This window comes from Telopea speciosissima, chromosome 1 (assembly GCF_018873765.1).
Source record: "Telopea speciosissima isolate NSW1024214 ecotype Mountain lineage chromosome 1, Tspe_v1, whole genome shotgun sequence".
Lineage (NCBI taxonomy): Eukaryota > Viridiplantae > Streptophyta > Magnoliopsida > Proteales > Proteaceae > Telopea > Telopea speciosissima.
In genome coordinates, this window is record NC_057916.1 from 28,034,073 (window position 1) to 28,053,982 (window position 19,910).

Genomic DNA, 19,910 nt, shown 5'->3' on the forward strand with positions numbered 1-19,910 from the left:
CTAACAAAGGGGGGTTGAAATGACCTCTCTACCCATGTCCGAACACTCTACACGGGTGGGATCCACCATCCCCCTATTAGAGGAACTGGGGATCTGGGCCGGTCAGCAAACTGGAGGATATAATTTTCCCGAGGCAACCCTAGTAAAGATGAGGCAAAGCCAGGCACCGTACGTGCAACTGCGCATTCACTTCCCAAGTAGTATGGGCAAGTCAAAGAGAAGTGTCGATTCAGAAACTCGTAGCCTTCCGACAACTTCTAGTTTCATGATTGCTGAAATCTTTCTCATCAGAACAACCAAGGTTACAACGTTTTTTTGGGGGTCTCCAATCGACCCAGTATCCAATCTTTTTCTTCATGCATTTGTTAAATTTAGATCATGCCCTTCCTAAAGAATTACATATTAAATATAACACTGTGCGAGTGCGAATGCTTCAAACCATATAGGAACCATCTATTCCACTCTCTCCACCTTCCTGCCATCCAGACCCTGCTCTGAACTTGCACACTGGGCATGTGCCTTGCTGCCGCAGCCATGGGTCAATGCAGTTCGCATGGAACTGCAAAATAGAAAAGTAACATAACAAAGCAAATCAAGGTCACCAACTAGTTCAATAAAAAGTCTGTCAAGGTAAATTTTAAAATGAATCAGATGAATCATAAACAAAACAGAAAAAGAAAAATTAATCGCCAAAAATAAAAAAGAAAGAACCTGATGCAGGCATGGCAAGCTGCGAATGATTTCTCCAGCATTAACTTGTTCGAGGCAAACACTGCATGTCAGTTCGTCTTCTGAAGCTTTAATGTTCCCATCTACCTTGCAAGAGTCTGCCTTTTTCTGTAAGACGAACCAATGACATCAAAATTGATCACTAGTTCTTAGATGCAAGAATGATTGTTAAGTAGAACTTGTGACTAAGCTGAACTGGTAATGCAAGAACTATGGTGCAAGTTAGTGTTTGAATATTCAATGTATCTAAAATACCTCAATTAGATGAAAATTGAAGGTTAAGAAACAAATATCCATGTCAAATTCAGCTGTACAAGTGATTACAGCTGTTATTTTTGGGGATACTGAAACCATAATGTAGATTAATGCCAGAATAGCATTGAAAGTAGGAATTCAGCACCATATACCTCTTATTTCGAATTTCAAAATCTGATAATAACCACTGGAGAGTGTATTACCATTGTAATGTATGTTCAGAGCTGTATAAATCTATCTTCAGTTTGCCAATATAGAAAGCCAAGTAACCACTTCCATTCACACTGAACATCAAAGAAAAGAGACAACCTAGGAGAAGATTGAATTTATGAGAGATGATTAGGGAGAAGGGGAAACTCTATCTTAAAAGTAGCAGACCGAACAGGGAGAGAGGAGTTTGGGAGAAATCAGTGTCAGAGAAAAGAACATGAACAGACGACAAAAAGGGCTAGATAGTTAGATAGTGCAGCCTGTGTGTAATTACAGAAGTTCCATTTAAGGATTGGAAATTGCAAAATGAGGTAGTGAACTAAAAACTGACAAATTAGAATAAAGTGTAGGGTAAAAAAGAATGCAGATTTAAAATATTGGGAAAACAAAACAACAGTAATAAAAATCGCAAAAATAAGAAGAGATGAATATACAGTCATCGTCGGAATCACCGACACAATTGAATCCTTTAAATACACAAATAACTTTATCATGAAGAAATAATTTTACTAAAAATTTTATAACTTGGTCACTAAAAATAGCAATTTTTAAACTTATAATCCAGCATACCAAAATCTGGGAAAACAAAACAACAGTAATAAAAATGGTAAAAATAAGAAGAGATGAGTAGACAGTCATTGTCGGAATCACCGACACAATTGAGTTCTTTAAAGATGCAAATAACCTTATCAGTGAAGAATTAATTTTACTAAAAATTTTATAACTTGGTCAAAAAATAGCAATTTTCAAACTCATTCTCCGGCATAAAATCACTACCCTAATTTCATTTTTGGCCGTTTAAATTTGTTTGTCCAACTTACAAATTAATAGTTTTTTCAAGAAGTTTACCACATTACAAGTCTCATTTATCACCCCATCCCACAATATAGTAGTGCAGAGTTTAGATAAGTAATGGAAGGGATGATAAACTACGGGTTTTTAATGCTTTAACCAACAGTCCTTACAATTTGGGCTTCTGCCAAAGGAAAAGCCAGTGTGGGACAGACGTAAGTAATAAATAATAAAATCAGAATTCAATAATAAGTAAATCTTGACTAACTGGTAAGGAAACACTATATAGAAATGGTAAAAAACATAAGGCAAAAAGATCACTGCTTGACCCTCTAGAGCCTGCACATTCCTGCTGGCCAATGGGAGTGCAAGCGCAAGCATCGCCTTAGGCAGGATTTTCACCTTTCCATGGGGGCAACGCACTACTTTCACGTGTTTCTGTGTCTAGGCGCAGAACCCACGCGGGCCACACAACAAGGTAGCATTCTTTTCCCCAAACCCTAATTACTAATATTACTAAAAAATCATTAAAACTAGAAAACTAAAACAAAATTAACATAAACAATAAAATTTATTAGTTAAATAGATGGTTCATCGTCTTAGTCAAAACATGTAGTTTTGACTGAGATATCAGTTAGGATTTAAAGGTGAATAGATTCTAGTAATGGAGGAGAGCTTTACAGCAAGAAGGAGAAGAAGAAGAGAAGAGAGGATGAGGGAATCGTATGTGTTAGGAGAGAATTCTCCTAACATCTATTTACTTTACATTACTAAAAAACACTTCAGGGAACAAAGACCTTCTTGGGGAGGTAAAAGATAAAAAGAAATAAAAGTTAAAATTACAACTCTAGTGACTTATAACAAAGACATGGACTAAAGTACCCCTAATACATAAACTCTAACACTCCCCCTCAAGCTAGAGAATAAATGTCATACATTCCCAGCTTGCACAATAAGGTACTAAACAGGCCAGAGATGAGACCCTTGGTGAAGATATCTACTACTTGATCACCTGTCTTCACAAAACGACATCCAGCTTCTCTTTGATGAAATGTCGATCAACCTCAATATGTTTGGTTCGATCATGTTGAACCGGATTGTGGGCAATACTTATAGCAGCCTTATTGTCACAATAGAGTCTCATTGGTCCTTCTGTATCAAAACTCAAGTCTTGAAGTAGTCTCTTTAGCCATATAAGTTCACACACTCTATGAGCCATGTCTCTAAACTCTGCCTCCGCACTAGATCTAGCTACAACTGGTTGTTTCTTGCTCCTCCAGGTAACTAGATTACCACCCACAAAAGTGTAGTATCCAGAAGTAGATCTCCTGTCAGAGACTGTACCAGCCCAATCAACATCTGTGTAACCTTCGATCTGCAAATGGTCATGCCTGGCAAATAGAAGACCCTTTCCTGGGCAGGATTTCAAGTACCTAATGATGCGATACACTGCATCCAGATGTCCACTCCTGGGAGAATGCATAAACTGACTCACCACTCCTACTGCATAAGTGATGTCTGGTCGAGTTAAGGAGAGATAGATTAGTTTCCCAACTAATCTTTGATACTTGCCTGCATCTATGAGAGGAGAACCACATTCATCACCAAGCTTGTGATTCAGATCAATTGGAGAGGTTGCTGGTTTACACCCCAACATTCCTGTCTCTTTTAGAAGGTCCAATAAAAATTTCCTCTGGCATACGTTGATTCCTTTCCTTGATCTAGATACCTCAATACCCAAGAAATATTTCAAAAGTCCAAGGTCTTTGATCTCAAACTGTTAAGCTAGATAAGACTTCAATCTGTTTATCTCAGCAACATCATTCCCAGTTACTACAATGTCATCAACATAAACAATTAGAGCTGTGATTGTACCATTTCCACTCCTGATAAACAAAGTGTGGTCAGCTTGACTCTGGTAATATCCATTCTTTAGGATGGCTTGTTTAAATCTCTCAAACCAGGCCTTAGGAGACTATTTGAGGCCATAGAGAGCTTTCTTCAAGAGACACACTTTCCCTTGAGCTGAGGGACACTTAAAACCAGGAGGGGGCTGCATGTATACTTCTTCTGCTAAATCTCCATGAAGAAATGCATTCTTCACATCTAATTGGTACATTGGCCAATCTTTATTGGCTGCTATTGACAGAAGAACCCGGATTGAGTTATGCATGGCTACAAGGGCAAAGGTCTCTTGGTAGTCAATACCATACACTTGACTGTACCCCTTTGCAACCAGTCGAGCTTTATATCTTTCCACTGTACCATCTGATCTATACTTGATGGTATAAACTGTTATACCCGCACCCCGGATCATAATTAATTATTATTTCTTCCCCGTGACGTGTGGTTATCACTGCCACGTGCTGGTGAGCTGTTCTCACTGGTGGTCAAACCCAGTTACAAATTATTGACCATGATACGGGCTTACCATTGACACACCATGACAAGGAAATAGTAAGTTCTAGCCCTTAAGGTTATTTATTTACCCTTTCTCTTGATGCCCTCGAAGTACGGGTCAAGATTTGGACAGCCCGGGCTATTTTAGTTGAGTTGAGAATATTCCATTTGTGGGTCCCACTTATTTAAGGGAGCGTGTGATGGGCTTATAATCCCATAGTGGATGGACCCATCCCCAAGTGGGTTCTTTTCTATTTGAAACCTGTGGGCAGGCCCATTTAGTTAAGAGGCCCATTTGACTCTATTTGACCCATCTAACTTAGAGTACCCATTTAACTTGGGTGACCCATTTAACTTAAACTACCCATTTGGCCTAATGACCCATTTATCTTGGATCCACCCATTTAACTATTTGACCCATTTAACTTAAAGGACCCAAGCCCATTTTCTATAAATAAGACAAAGGGGGGGGAGAAGGATTCATTTTCATTTCTTCTCCCATCTAACCTAAATCGTGGAGGAGAGAAAGAGGAGAGAAAGGAGAAAGAAGAAAGAAGAAAGAAGGAAGAAGGAAGGAGAGAAGGAGGAAGAAGGGTGGAGAAACTTGGTTGGAGGTTGGAAGAGCACTTCTTGGAGCCTCAACATGGAGCCTTCTATATTGGGGGTAGGTAAGTCATTCAAACCCACATCTCTTCATCTATTTTGATTTTTGAGGTTTGGGAAATGGGAGAAATTCAACCTAGGGTTCTCTTGGAACCCAAGGAATCGATGGAACCTCTAAACCTAGACTATGGTGGAGTTATTTCACTCCATTACAAGCCCTAAGCCTAAGTAATCTCTTTCCATTTAAGAAATTTAAGGTTTCTACCATATTATGTCCTAATTTAGGTTCTCTTTGTTTTCTCTTAAATCCATGGGATTACATGGACCTAATGAGGTCTTAGAACCCTAATGGACCTAGGAGGAAGCTTTTTGAAGCCTCCCTACCTTTAAACCCCTTGGAAAATGAATCCCTAGTGAGAAACCCTTCAATTTTCGGTTCTGCGGTATGTGGTTTTACACTCGGATTCAGTTTTGAAACCACATCCGCATCCGACCTTGACTAAAACTATCCTAAGCCCCTGGTTAGCTAGGATTTACATGTGGTTTCGACTGCAAGAAACCACCCGAAATTACCTTCCGAGAAGGATCTGTGAAGGTCGGATTTACACTCGGATTCGTTTTCGAAACCACACCGCATCCGACCTTGACAAAATTGTCCCGAGCCCTGTGAAGTCGGATTTACACTCGGTTCATTTTCGAAACCACATCCGCATCCGACCTTGACTAAAACCGTCCCGAACCCCGGTTTCCTAGGATTTACATGTGGTTGCGAATTTGGGCATGAAACCACTCCCGCAACCACTTTCGAAACCTTATACTTAAGTGTTTATGGGAGACCTTTTGGGGATCCGTTCCTTTCGCTCGTGTAACCTTATTCCACTCTTTGTATAGGTTAATATATTCACTTTTGTGGCTTATTGCTTGATCGAGGCGACAACTGATAATCGTGGTGCTTGGCGTATACGTTGTGAGTGGGTTTGGTTGTTTGGGCTTGTTATTATTATTGCATTATATATTATGTAATCATTATAATTAATAAGCATGTTTGTGCATATTGCATACTCTTATATACAATTGTTATAATGTTGATTGGTAATGTGATACCTTGATGGGTCTCGGTGCCGGTGGGTACCGGTGCCGGAACCCCGAACACTATATACATTTATGAAGAAATTTTGTTGAATGTCATGTTGAACTGTATGCGCCGTGCCGTGCTGGTAACCGGGCACTAAACCAGATGAAAAGTTGATGCGCCCGGATTACCTCTCGGGACGATAGGACCTGCATGTAGTATATTGTGGCTAGGATTTCACACCCTTATGCTACGACCCTTACCAACAGGGGTTTAGGTGTTGGGTAATCAGTACACCGGATTCTGTGGAGGTGGGAGAGGCCAGTCATGGTAGTATTGGTTATCAGGGGTCTGCCACTGAGTGGTCTTGGAGGCTTCGATCGGCGTAGGTCCCACGTGACAATTGAGGTTTCATTGTGGCGATAAGTTAAGTGACCCACAGTGTCTCCCGAGTTGTCACAGTAGCATATGCCATTGACTTAGTTGTGATGTTAGGTGGAAAAAATTACTTAACATATGCATGCATCATTGGACTATGTGAATTGTGTGTTTGTGCATCCCCATCCCCTCACTGGCTCAGTGGAGAGCTAACCCCCTCGTGTACACAATTTTTAGATTATGATGCAGAACGGAGGAGCCGGAAGTCGTGTTAGAGGAACATGGCAACGGGTGTCTTTGTGACAATTGTGCCTACGGGCCGTGAGAATTCTAGGGACTTGTTCCCCTTTTTTTTATTTTAGGGCGTAGGCCCATGTAAAAACATTTACTGTTATACCCTTGTTAATCATTATTAGATGGTAATGAAAAATGGATTAACTACAGTATTTATCATCTAGGCTTTGATCATCTTGTAACTATTGATTTTATACGCTTCGCAAAACTACGATCATTTGGAATGTAATATTTTCCTTTCCGCACTCGATATTATATTGTTTTAATATTAGTTATGACTGTGCGTTGGGACACTGTGTCAGTGATCCTGGCAGCTTAATAGGATGACAAGCGTTGTCCTAGTCACCCCTTATAATGTATTTTATCCCTTGTCTGGGATGGGGGCGTGACAGAGTGGTATCAGAGCAATGATGCTCTGCACCGACCACAGTCTCGCGGACTCTTGATTTACTCTCCACAATTAGGTTCTAAACTAAAAATCTTCAAGAACATAAATGATTGTGTGCAGACATAGGAGAAGACTGATTGTGGTGAAACAAGAACTTAGAAGATAATAGGTAACATGGAACTTAGGACTTGAACCATAGGCTGTTAAGCTACAACTTTGAAATTGCTTGGTTGAGCCTTAAGTAGGTCATAAATGAGTAACTATATGTTAAAATTCATAAACAATAATGAACCAATTATAACCAAGCATAATTATCAATACTGATTTAAACAAGAAAGAAGTAAGCAAATACATAGAGATACATATAAGATTAATTACAAATATTCAATCGTTCCAAATCTTCTTGGGAGGCGATCATATCCTTCCCATTTCAACATTCATGATTTCATCTATTCCAACAAAGACATATGATTCTATCCTGCTCAATCAAAAGATACTTATCTAAACACTATAATTGTTCCAGATTCTCTGCTTCGGCATAACTGTGCCTTTCCCCAACTCGAAATGCAAGATCTCATCTGTTCCAACTCAAAACATTTGATTCTATTCATCTCAGATTAAATATACAAGTCTATCATTTCTAAAAGTCCCCAGTGGTTCATCCTAAGACAGGAACTAGAAGAACTGATCCGAGATAACTTCAATTTGTTGAGAGAAAGCTGGGCTAGTCATTTACACCACCGCCACCACCGCAACCAAGAAAGGTGTCGATGTCACCTACCCCTCTCTCGATACCCTCTAGGCGCCAAGTCTGGTTGGAGAGTTGCTTCGTGACCTCATCGAAGCCATCCACCACTCGCAGGTTCAGTCCCCTGATGGCCGTCAGAATGTCAATACCTCCCACTTGATTAAGGTATAGGGATTCCTTCTAAGTGAACAATAGGTCCTTGCTCCTCCAATGGACACGTTGATAACGTCGGCCAACTGTGCTGCAATGAAGGCTATAGGAACCCCCTTGACACATGAAACAACCCGATAATTCTGTATGCCTGGGTTCTCGGTGTCCAGATTTGTATAGAATGGTAAATGAGTTGTAGGTAGTATGGTTCAGGAAGGTTGAGAATGTTGGTCCACCCCAATGCCTCGAATCTCTGCCCCACCATGTAAGCTTTGAGATCATCCAACACTACATCCCGCCCTTCCACTATATTTTTAAAGCGGAAGTAGTCTGGGTAAAGCTCTGGGTCCTCTATCTTTTGAAACCATAGTGGATCTAGGACAGTTGGTGCAACTTGTTCAACGCATGCACGCTGTGTTATTGGAGCCATTGATTGTTTTAACCTGCAGCTAAAAGCCAAGATTGATAGCAAATTTGTACCTTGAATGCTAAGGCCTAAGTAGATGATCAATGTAAGGTTGTGAAGTTCAAAACCTAGTCCTTGATTTTCCTTCCAAAGCAAATTAAATTTCAGCAGGATTCTTAGGCTAGAAAATTTTGATTTTATCCAATTGTGATCTAAGAAGTTAGGGAAAAAGGAAAGGCATGGCCATTATGTGAATGACATGATAAATAATGAAGATTCATGGTCATATTATGCCTAGGACATGATATTTTACAAAGTAGTAAATTCAAACAAGAAGTAGACTTGTTCGATCATGGAGCATGCCTTAGGCTTCAAAAAAAAAAAAAAAAAAAAAAAAAAAAAATTTCAGATTTTGTGATTGGAAGTTTGAATCTTGAGAAACAAGTAAAGTTGGCTTGTGACAACTCAAAGGATGTAAACTAAGCCCTATCTAGTAAGACCGATTCATACATGGCAAAAGAGAAGAGGAAAATTTGAGTAGGTTTTGGTTTTTCCAAAATCCAACCTAAATCCTTGAGTTAGATGCCAAGATTGTATGCAAGCCCTTGTATAGGTTGCTTATGGTGAGAAAATGGTTAAGATTAGGTTGTGAACAGCCTACTGAGAAAAAGGAAGTAAAACCCCAAGTTTTCAAAACCTGAAATTGTGTTTTGGGGTTTCTCCTTGAGAGAACTCGATGGGAGAGAGAAAGATCTTACCTGAATGTGATTGGATGTTGTTGAGGAGTAATTTGGAGCACTAAAATCCACCGAGGAGAGAAGTGAGAGCAAGAACGATCGCGGCTTTTGGTTCTTCAAATGTATTAGAGTTGTGTTTTGAAGGAGGGAAATAAACCTCTAAGTCGTGGGTTTTAAAATTTTAATTTTTGGGCCATGCGGTTTCACCCGTGGATTCAATTTTGTGAAATCGACTGAGAATCCATGAATTTCTGAGAACAAAATTTGATTCTGAAAAAGCTCGGATTTACCTGTGGTTGTAACTTACTGAAACCACACCTAAAACCGCCCAAGCCAGAAAGGGTTTTCTTGCCTTGTCTTGATGAACCAACCTATGTTAGGCTTTTATTACCTCTATTTGATGTTTCCCTCGCCCCTCTTGTGGCATATCTTACCCCGGTAACTTAAGCTTTATCTTGGCAAATAAAAGTATAGAAGTGAAATGTCTACAAGATGTGAAAATTGTATTGTGACAAGAGCATGTAAGGGAAATGAGACATGATAACCATAGGAAGATGTTTGGAGTGAAGAGAAATGAATAAGATCAATGCACATGTAAAATCCGTGTGAAATCCCTAGTACATGGACGTGAATAATGAGATCAATGTGAACAACATATACTTTTGGCTACTTTACATCCCAACGAATATGAAACAAGCAAGTTATTGGATGAAAATACCTCAACAAGAGACAAGAATTATTTATTTGAGGAAGAGAGGAAAGATTCTAAGGATTTTTATCAACGATCATGTATACAAGAGAATATGCTTGAAGATAAGACAATGTGATAATTTTCTATGAGATTTTATGGCATGTAAAAGGATTAGATTTGAACTTGAAGAGTTTCTTCAAAATATTGTGAATTGAGGACTTTACCACAACCAAAACCTGGGCATAATCCAAGTAAAATTCAACTAGACATGACAGCATAGTGATAATCTCTAAAATGCTTGCAAAGACTTGAAAGTTTATAAAAGATGCAATAATCAAACAAGGATCCAACAACTTAGTGCCATCGATCAAATAGGACTTGATTTACACCCAAAAACCCTAGTTCCAATCGGTTTGGCATGGATTTGGTGTACATGGTCATGGTATTACAAGCAAAGTCAAGACATGATCACAACTTGAAATGATTCATCCCAAATCCAAGAAAAGAGAAAGTAGGAATGGGAAGAAAGCCATATCTTGAACAAGTGAGAGTTAAACCTTGAGGCTTAAGATTACAAGAAAACCACCCGAGGGAAGCTTGAACGGAAGTCCCTGTAGAGCTTTTTCTCCCTGTGGTTATGTTCCTTTCTTTGGAGCCAAAAGTGAGTTTTAAAACTCGCGGCTCTGTTATGTTAAATTTCTGCAAATGAACGAACGAGCGAATCCACTTATCGTGAATCCGCTCCGCATAAAACTTGAAATTTTCATTATAAATCTGTGCGGATCAACGAACGGATCCACACTCATGCATCCGTCCGTAAATCCGTTTGACTTAAACCCTCTCGGCCATTGAGACTTTTGAGATTGGACAAACGAACGGATTCGCATTCCACATCCGCCCGTTAGTCTGCTCTCCCTATTTTCGTGGAGGAGCCACGAACAGACCCAGAGTACTGACACCGCTCGTGAGTCCACCCAATTTCTTTTAGGATTTTTAGCTTGTTTTGGAGACCTTTGACTACACTTATATGTGATGATTATGTGCCTATACCCTAGATCGGACACCCCGTTGTGTGACCCATTTGTGGGAACCACCTAAGTCTAGTCAATACCTTGAATTGAAAGAGGTTAGGACTTGTACCCGACTGGGCCAGCTAATAAGAACTAGCAGGCATTGGTAACCGTTGTGACTCCTCTCTTACATAAGAGGAGAAGAGTTACCTTTGAAGATGAAGACCTTTGATCCTATGAATTTAAGGACCCAAACCTTATGGGTAGGTACTAAGAAAGGAAAGTAATAGGCTGGTTTGGGCTGGTCTATGTGATTGAGCCATGAAGGTCACGTGTATTTGGAAGTCATTCATAACACCTCAAGCTAGTGACGACTCTATTTGAACTTTACTTGGTTTATCCAAACCTTGTTTAGACTCATAGAGAAAGTCCTACACCGTGATTTGACTTTCCAAAAAAAAAAAAAAAAAAAAGACTTAGTGAACCGTACCTGAGAACTTCTTGTTCTTGTGGATTGACCTAGATGACAGATATGTCCATAGGGATTTGAATGTAATTATTGAATCTATGCCTACATATTGGTGTGATAAATATATATAGATATACCTTAGAACCTTGGACTTGTGTGACTAGAGTGATTCTCTGGTACTACAAGTATGACTTACCTCGACCTTGCTGTGAAACTAGTTGGAGCCCTGACCTTGGTTGACCAAACCTTAGGGTAATGAATAATGAATTTAATGACCGGATAGGTTAAATTATGGAGACTGCTTGAAGAGTTGACTTGGACAAAAGCTAGTAAAGGTTGTTGGTTCTCGAAAGAGGACTGATGTGGATTCTTCCCTGTGGGATAACTGTGTAGTAGGTTTAAAGGTTGTGAGAGCTAAAACTGAAGGATGTAACAAGACCTTCTCCAACGACAGATATGAATGGGGTAATGGATCACCAAATGCGTTCCCTCCGTCTGGAGTGAACAATAGGAGATTCCATCAATATTCCAAATCATTCTAAAGTTGGGTTAGGTAATGAGACAACCAGATGTGAAAGCCTTCAGAATGTGAACCCTATGTTGGGGCATGGAAAGGTTAAGTCCTGTAACCCAAGAATGACCAGAGTAGTGAAGGCTAGAATGGTATCACCGATCTGGAAGATTTAGGGAACTCTGTTCCTTGAGACTTAACTTAGTAGTTGGAACCCTGTTTTTCTAGGGTTATTGTGAACCACACCCCCGTGGTAATGTGACCCTGTAAGGAAAAGAGAATTGTGGAATCTGACTTGTTGTGCCACGTAGGCACTGCCTCATCTTGACCCGACCTTTGACTTAGTTCAAGATGTGGGTGACTTGGGATGTTGTTATCCAACAGCCCTTCTCACTTGAGACCCTAGCTGCCTCAAATTTCGGGGACGAAATTTCTTGTAAGGTGGGGAGGATGTTATACCCGCACCCCGGATCATAATTAATTATTATTTCTTCCCCGTGACGTGTGGTTATCACTGCCACGTGCTGGTGAGCTGTTCTCACTGGTGGTCAAACCCAGTTACAAATTATTGACCATGATACGGGCTTACCATTGACACACCATGACAAGGAAATAGTAAGTTCTAGCCCTTAAGGTTATTTATTTACCCTTTCTCTTGATGCCCTCGAAGTACGGGTCAAGATTTGGACAGCCCGGGCTATTTTAGTTGAGTTGAGAATATTCCATTTGTGGGTCCCACTTATTTAAGGGAGCGTGTGATGGGCTTATAATCCCATGGTGGATGGACCCATCCCCAAGTGGGTTCTTTTCTATTTGAAACCTGTGGGCAGGCCCATTTAGTTAAGAGGCCCATTTGACTCTATTTGACCCATCTAACTTAGAGTACCCATTTAACTTGGGTGACCCATTTAACTTAAACTACCCATTTGGCCTAATGACCCATTTATCTTGGATCCACCCATTTAACTATTTGACCCATTTAACTTAAAGGACCCAAGCCCATTTTCTATAAATAAGACAAAGGGGCGGGAGAAGGATTCATTTTCATTTCTTCTCCCATCTAACCTAAATCGTGGAGGAGAGAAAGAGGAGAGAAAGGAGAAAGAAGAAAGAAGAAAGAAGGAAGAAGGAAGGAGAGAAGGAGGAAGAAGGGTGGAGAAACTTGGTTGGAGGTTGGAAGAGCACTTCTTGGAGCCTCAACATGGAGCCTTCTATATTGGGGGTAGGTAAGTCATTCAAACCCACATCTCTTCATCTATTTTGATTTTTGAGGTTTGGGAAATGGGAGAAATTCAACCTAGGGTTCTCTTGGAACCCAAGGAATCGATGGAACCTCTAAACCTAGACTATGGTGGAGTTATTTCACTCCATTACAAGCCCTAAGCCTAAGTAATCTCTTTCCATTTAAGAAATTTAAGGTTTCTACCATATTATGTCCTAATTTAGGTTCTCTTTGTTTTCTCTTAAATCCATGGGATTACATGGACCTAATGAGGTCTTAGAACCCTAATGGACCTAGGAGGAAGCTTTCTTGAAGCCTCCCTACCTTTAAACCCCTTGGAAAATGAATCCCTAGTGAGAAACCCTTCAATTTTCGGTTCTGCAGGTATGTGGTTTTACACTCGGATTCAGTGTTCTGAAACCACATCTGCATCCGACCTTGACTAAAACTATCCTAAGCCCCTGGTTAGCTAGGATTTACATGTGGTTTCAGACCTGCAAGAAACCACCCTGAAATTACCTTCCCGAGAAGGATTCTGTGAAGGTCGGATTTACACTCGGATTCAGTTTTCTGAAACCACATCTGCATCCGACCTTGACAAAAATTGTCCTGAGCCCCTGTGAAGCTCGGATTTACACTCGGATTCAGTTTTCTGAAACCACATCTGCATCCGACCTTGACTAAAACTGTCCCGAACCCCCGGTTTCCTAGGATTTACATGTGGTTGCAGAATTTGGGCATGAAACCACTCCTGCAACCACTTCGTCTCTGAAACCTTATACTTAAGTGTTTATGGGAGACCTTTTGGGGATCCGTTCCTTTCGCTCGTGTAACCTTATTCCACTCTTTGTATAGGTTAATATATTCACTTTTGTGGCTTATTGCTTGATCGAGGCGACAACTGATAATCGTGGTGCTTGGCGTATACGTTGTGAGTGGGTTTGGTTGTTTGGGCTTGATATTATTATTGCATTATATATTATGTAATCATTATAATTAATAAGCATGTTTGTGCATATTGCATACTCTTATATACAATTGTTATAATGTTGATTGGTAATGTGGTACCTTGATGGGTCTCGGTGCCGGAACCCCGAACACTATATACATTTATGAAGAAATTTTGTTGAATGTCATGTTGAACTGTATGCGCCGTGCCGTGCTGGTAACCGGGCACTAAACCAGATGAAAAGTTGATGCGCCCGGATTACCTCTCGGGACGATAGGACTTGCATGTAGTATATTGTGGCTAGGATTTCACACCCTTATGCTACGACCCTTACCAACAGGGGTTTAGGTGTTGGGTAATCAGTACACCGGATTCTGTGGAGGTGGGAGAGGCCAGTCATGGTAGTATTGGTTATCAGGGGTCTGCCACTGAGTGGTCTTGGAGGCTTCGATCGGCGTAGGTCCCACGTGACAATTGAGGTTTCATTGTGGCGATAAGTTAAGTGACCCACAGTGTCTCCCGAGTTGTCACAGTAGCATATGCCATTGACTTAGTTGTGATGTTAGGTGGAAAATTTACTTAACATATGCATGCATCATTGGACTATGTGAATTGTGTGTTTGTGCATCCCCATCCCCTCACTGGCTCAGTGGAGAGCTAACCCCCTCGTGTACACAATTTTTAGATTATGATGCAGGTACGGAGGAGCCGGAAGCTGTGTTAGAGGAACATGGCAACGGGTGTCCTTGTGACAATTGCGCCTACGGGCCGTGAGAACTCTAGGGACTTGTTCCCCTTTTTTATTTTAGGGCGTAGGCCCATGTAAAAACATTTACTGTTATACCCTTGTTAATCATTATTAGATGGTAATGAAAAAATGGATTAACTACAGTATTTATCATCTAGGCTTTGATCATCTTGTAATTATTGATTTTATACGCTTCCGCAAAACTACTGATCATTTGGAATGTAATATTTTCCTTTCCGCACTCTGATATTATATTATTTTAATATTAGTTATGACTGTGCGTTGGGACACTGTGTCAGTGATCCTGGCAGCTTAATAGGATGACAAGCGTTGTCCTAGTCACCCCTTATAATGTATTTTATCCCTTGTCTGGGATGGGGGCGTGACATAAACCCATCTGCATCCAACTGGAATTCTCCCCCTGAGAAGATCAACCAGTGTCCAAGTATGATTCTTCTCCAGGGCTACCATTTCCTCAGACATTGCTTGCATCTATTTTGGATCGGATAAGGCTTCTGTGACATTTTTGGGAATGGAAGAAGACTCAAGGGTAGTGGAAAAGGCAATACCTGTAGGAGAAATAGAGTCATAGAAAACAAACTGGGCTATGGGGTTAGTACGAGGCTCTCTTCCCCTTTCATCATGCAATAGGAAGATCTAATTCGAGAAGGAAAAGTATTACCTGGCGAGGAGGATGAGGCCGAGGATGTGGATCCAAAGAGGGTTTTGGCGGGGTTGTTTTCCTCAATGCATACCAGGGTGGCTTTCCTTTTCCCTTCAACAAGCATTCACCTCTTGTGAATACAACATCTTTGAATCTTATTCCCTTATATTCTTTTTTTCGGCTAGCATCACCACCACTACTAGCATCAATATCAACAACACCATCAGCATCAACAACATCCACTTCTTTGTATTTTCCAATATCAATTAGGAATGGGGAAGTGGAGGTAGGTAAGGGAGATAGAAAAGGAATGACATCTGCATCCTGTTCACTTCTAGTACTCTCCCCCTCAAGAGGATGCTGAGGAGAAGAAAAGTAAAGAATAGACTCAAAGAAGGTGACGTCTTTGGAGAGAAGTCGCCTTTGGGAAGGAGGATGGTAACACTTATACCCTTTGGTTGAATCAAAGTAGCCCAAGAAGATGCACTTGAGAGCTTTGGGGTCAAGCTTTGTGCGGGCTGATTTGTTGACATGAACATAACAAATACAACCAAAGACTTTTGGAGGCAAGGAGAAGACTGAGGATTGAGGAGAAAGGAGTGCCAAGGGAGATTTGGAGCCAAGGGGTGGAGATGGCATCCGGTTAATAAGGAAGGTAGCAGTAAGAAGTGCATCAAACCAAAAAGTCTTAGGCACATGCATACCAAATAGAAGACTCCTGGTGATTGCCAACAAGTTGCGGTTTTTTCTCTCAACCACCCCATTTTGTTGAGGGGTGTCAACACATGCCAGTTGGTGGATAATGCCATTATCAATAAAGAACTGTTGGAGCCCCCCATGCATGTACTCACCCCCCTTATCAGACCTAACAATTTGAATTCGAGTACCAAACTGAGTACTGATAAAGTTATAAAAACTCTTGAAGGCATCACAAACATCACTTTTTTGTTTCAACAAAACAGTCCAAGTGGATCTAGAATAGTCATCCACAAATGAAACAAAGTAACGAAAACCAGACAAAGAAGTAGTGGGAGAAGGTCCCCAAACATCAGAATGAACAAGAGAAAAAGGAATTGTTGATCTATTACCATGATAAGGATAAGATGTTCGACAATGTTTAGCAAAAATACATGATTCACACTGAAAAACATAAGAAGAAAGAAAAGAAGTAAACAAATGGGGTAACTATCTCCTCATAACAACAAAAGAAGGATGACCCAAACGTTGATGCCAAAGCATTACAGACTCCAAAGTACTACGGTCACTCCGACCACAAACATAAGTTGCAGCAGTAGATGAATCAGGTAACCGTGGTTCAAGAATGTAGAGTCCTCCTTTCTCAGTCCCACTGCCATTAACCCTCTTTGTCTCCAAATCCTAAAAAAGACAATAGGAAGGAAAGAAAGTGACACAACAATTTAGGGATTTGGTTAGGTGACTTACTGATAATAGGTTAGTAGCAAAATCAGGGACATGAAGAACAGACTCAAGAGAAAGAGAGGGAGTAACCCTCACATTACCCTTACTAGAGACAGAAGAAAGGGAACCACCAGCAACCCTTACCTTGTCCCAGCCAGAGCAAATGGAATAGGAATCATAATACTAAGACTTACAAGTCATGTGGTTAGAGGCTCCGGAGTCAATGATCCAAGTGAGAGCAGTAGGAGCGGCAGATGAGACCTGCAGAGCTAAGGCAGAAGTAGTGGACCCTCCAGGGGTAGAACTAGTAGAGGAATGACCAATATGGGACATCAGCCGGCGGAGGGCTACAATATCATCCTATGAAAGAGAATCAAGAGCAGATTGGGATCTAGATGTCTCACTCTCAGATGTCACAGAGTAAGCCCTAGCTCCCCCTCGCTTGCCACCCCGAGCACCAGATGAACCACCATGCATACCTGGGGGCTGCCCATGAAGGTCCCAACATCTGTCCTTGGTCTGTCCCAGTTTTCCACAATGATCACATTTAAATCTCTCACGGTGATCTCCACGAGTTGGCCCTTGGCCTTTCCCCCCAGTTTTCTAGTCTCTGTGGGAACTAGAAACAAGAGCAGATTTCTCCATTGATGGTGCAGTATCCATGGTTGCTCTCCTGGTTTCCTCACTTTGCAAGTAACTACATACTTCATCCAAGGATGGAAGGGGAGACCTCCCTAGGATCTGTAGACGAATGGGCTCATACTCGGGATTGAGTCCACCAAGTAGAGACAAGATCCTTTCAACTTCTCGGTTCTTGTAGACCTTAACTTCATCTTCAGAATTGGACAGCCGAAGGTACCTGTAGTGATCATATTCCTACCACATGCTAATAACAGTGTTGTAGTAATCAGAGATGCTCGTCTCACCCTGCTTCATATTGATAACCTTTTGGTGAATTTGGTAGATCTTTGTATAGTCACCAACTCGATCAAAGGTCCTGGTAATACTATCCCACATATACTTTGCAGTCTCCTTATCCATAAATCTCCTACTTATTTCAGGTTTCATGGAGAAGACCAGCTAAGTCATAACGGTGGAGTTCTCAGTCTCCCATTTCAGGTATCCTGGATCAGTAGTAGCGGTCTCCTTAATAGAGCCAGTAATATACCCCAACTTTCCTCTACTTCTCAGAGACATCTTCACAGAACGAGACTAGTCCAAGTAGTTGGTTGTGTCCAACTTCACAACCGATATTTGGGTGTTGGGGTTATCATAGGAAGCCATAGTGGGGATACCACTAGTCGGAAGTGGTCCACTAACCTCAGAATCAGCCCCAGAAATAGTAGACATGGTACCAAAAAACCAAACAAATCAGAATGTTGTCTTGCACAAGTGTGGAGTAAACTCTACCCAATCACAGGCAAGATATCCAGCAAACAAAGGGCAATACACTGCCCACCAAATCGGAAAGGTGTCTTGCACAAATGGGGAGTAAACTCTACCCAAACACAGGCAAGATATCCAGCAAACAAAGGGCAATACACTGCCCACCAAATCAGAAAGGTGTCTTACACAAATGGAGAGTAAACTCTACCCAAACACAGGCAAGATATCCAGCAAACAAGGGCCAATACACTGCCCAAGTAGTCACAACAGTAAAAAAGGAGGATAAATCCTTCACAAAAATTAAATCAAACACCTCATGTGCAGCCCAACTTCATTCACAGCAGCCATACACCACATAACAGCCAAAAAACTTCAAAAGAACCTCAGTGCATAATACCCAACAAGTGTAACAAGATGTAGACCTTCCAATCTTATCAGCTAATAACCATCTCAATGCATTGGTTTTCAAAAAAGAAGTCAAATAAGAAGCAGAAACAGAGTTGGCGGAATTACTGTAGCAGGAGCCAAAAAAAGGAGTTGCAGACCTTGGGCTGTCTTCCTTTGCAACCAAGCTTTTGGGGGTTTGAAAGGGGACCCTAAGACAACTTGAATGGGCCAAGTACCACCTCCAACAAAGCTCTGATGAGGAAGAAGAAGAGCCTTTTCAGTTCTCGGGTTACTGTTCACGGAACAGTAATCTGGGCTGTCTTTCTTTGATTTGAGCTGCAAATTGCCCAATGTCTTCCTTCAAACTTCTCAAACTTCTTGTGTATGACCTTCTTGATGATGAGAGAACTTCATTAGATTACTTTTGTGTATTTCTTTACATGGTATAACCTCCTATTGGAACCCTCTACATTTTCTAGGGTTCGAAAGAATAATACAAGGCAGCTAGAACCCTAGTCGACTCTCAAACCTAGCTCTGATACCAAGTTAGGATTTAAAGGTGAATAGATTCTAGTAATGGAGGAGAGCTTTACAGCAAGAAGGAGAAGAATAAGAGAAGAGAGCAGAAGAAGAGAAGAAGAGAGGATGAGGGAATCGTATGTGTTAGGAGAGAATTCTCCTAACATCTATTTACTTTACATTACTAAAAAACACTTTAGGGAATTACAAAGACCTCCTTGGGGAGGTAAAAGATAAAAAGAAATAAAAGTTAAAATTACAACCCTAGTGACTTATAACAAAGACATGGACTAAAGTACCCCTAATACATAAACTCTAACAATATCTTGGTATCGCAAGGCATGGTTTAAAGTATCGGAGCATATCGAATTGTATCAGTATCGGTTGGTACCGATACGTATCTTTTTTTTTTTAAATAGTATGTCTCGATTGGTATCGACCAATACGTAGCGATACTTAGATACATACGTTAAAGAGTTCTATGAGAGTATTGATACGTATCATTATATGTATCGGGCCAATACGGCTCAATACAAACCGATGCGGTCGATACCAACCGATACATGTCAATACGACCATTAAAGGCCCATTTGACTATCAGACTATGGTGTTTTAATAATTACCAAATCATTTAATGGCGTTGTAATAAACAAATCATTTAATGTGTGTAGGCAAATATTACACAAGGATTCGATGTTGCAAATCCAAAGCACAAAATTGGGTGCTTTTACAGTTTGAAGATTTCAATATGTTTATTAAGCCTAAAACAAGCT

The 19,910-nt window shown here is 40.7% G+C and overlaps 1 protein-coding gene across 2 annotated transcripts in view; it reads right to left on the reverse strand.

Moving 5' to 3' along the window:
• Nucleotides 1-319: 319 nt before the first annotated feature.
• LOC122648989 (E3 ubiquitin-protein ligase SDIR1-like) overlaps nt 320-19,910 on the reverse strand; it is a 40,280-nt gene continuing 20,689 nt past the window's right edge. For both annotated transcript variants that reach the window (XM_043842331.1, XM_043842330.1), the window contains exons 8-9: nt 712-837; nt 320-559 (exon numbers count right to left, since the gene is read on the reverse strand). In XM_043842331.1, the coding sequence (XP_043698266.1) occupies nt 434-559; nt 712-837 (252 nt within the window). In that variant the 3' untranslated portion in view covers nt 320-433. The remainder of the gene's footprint in view (nt 560-711; nt 838-19,910) is intronic.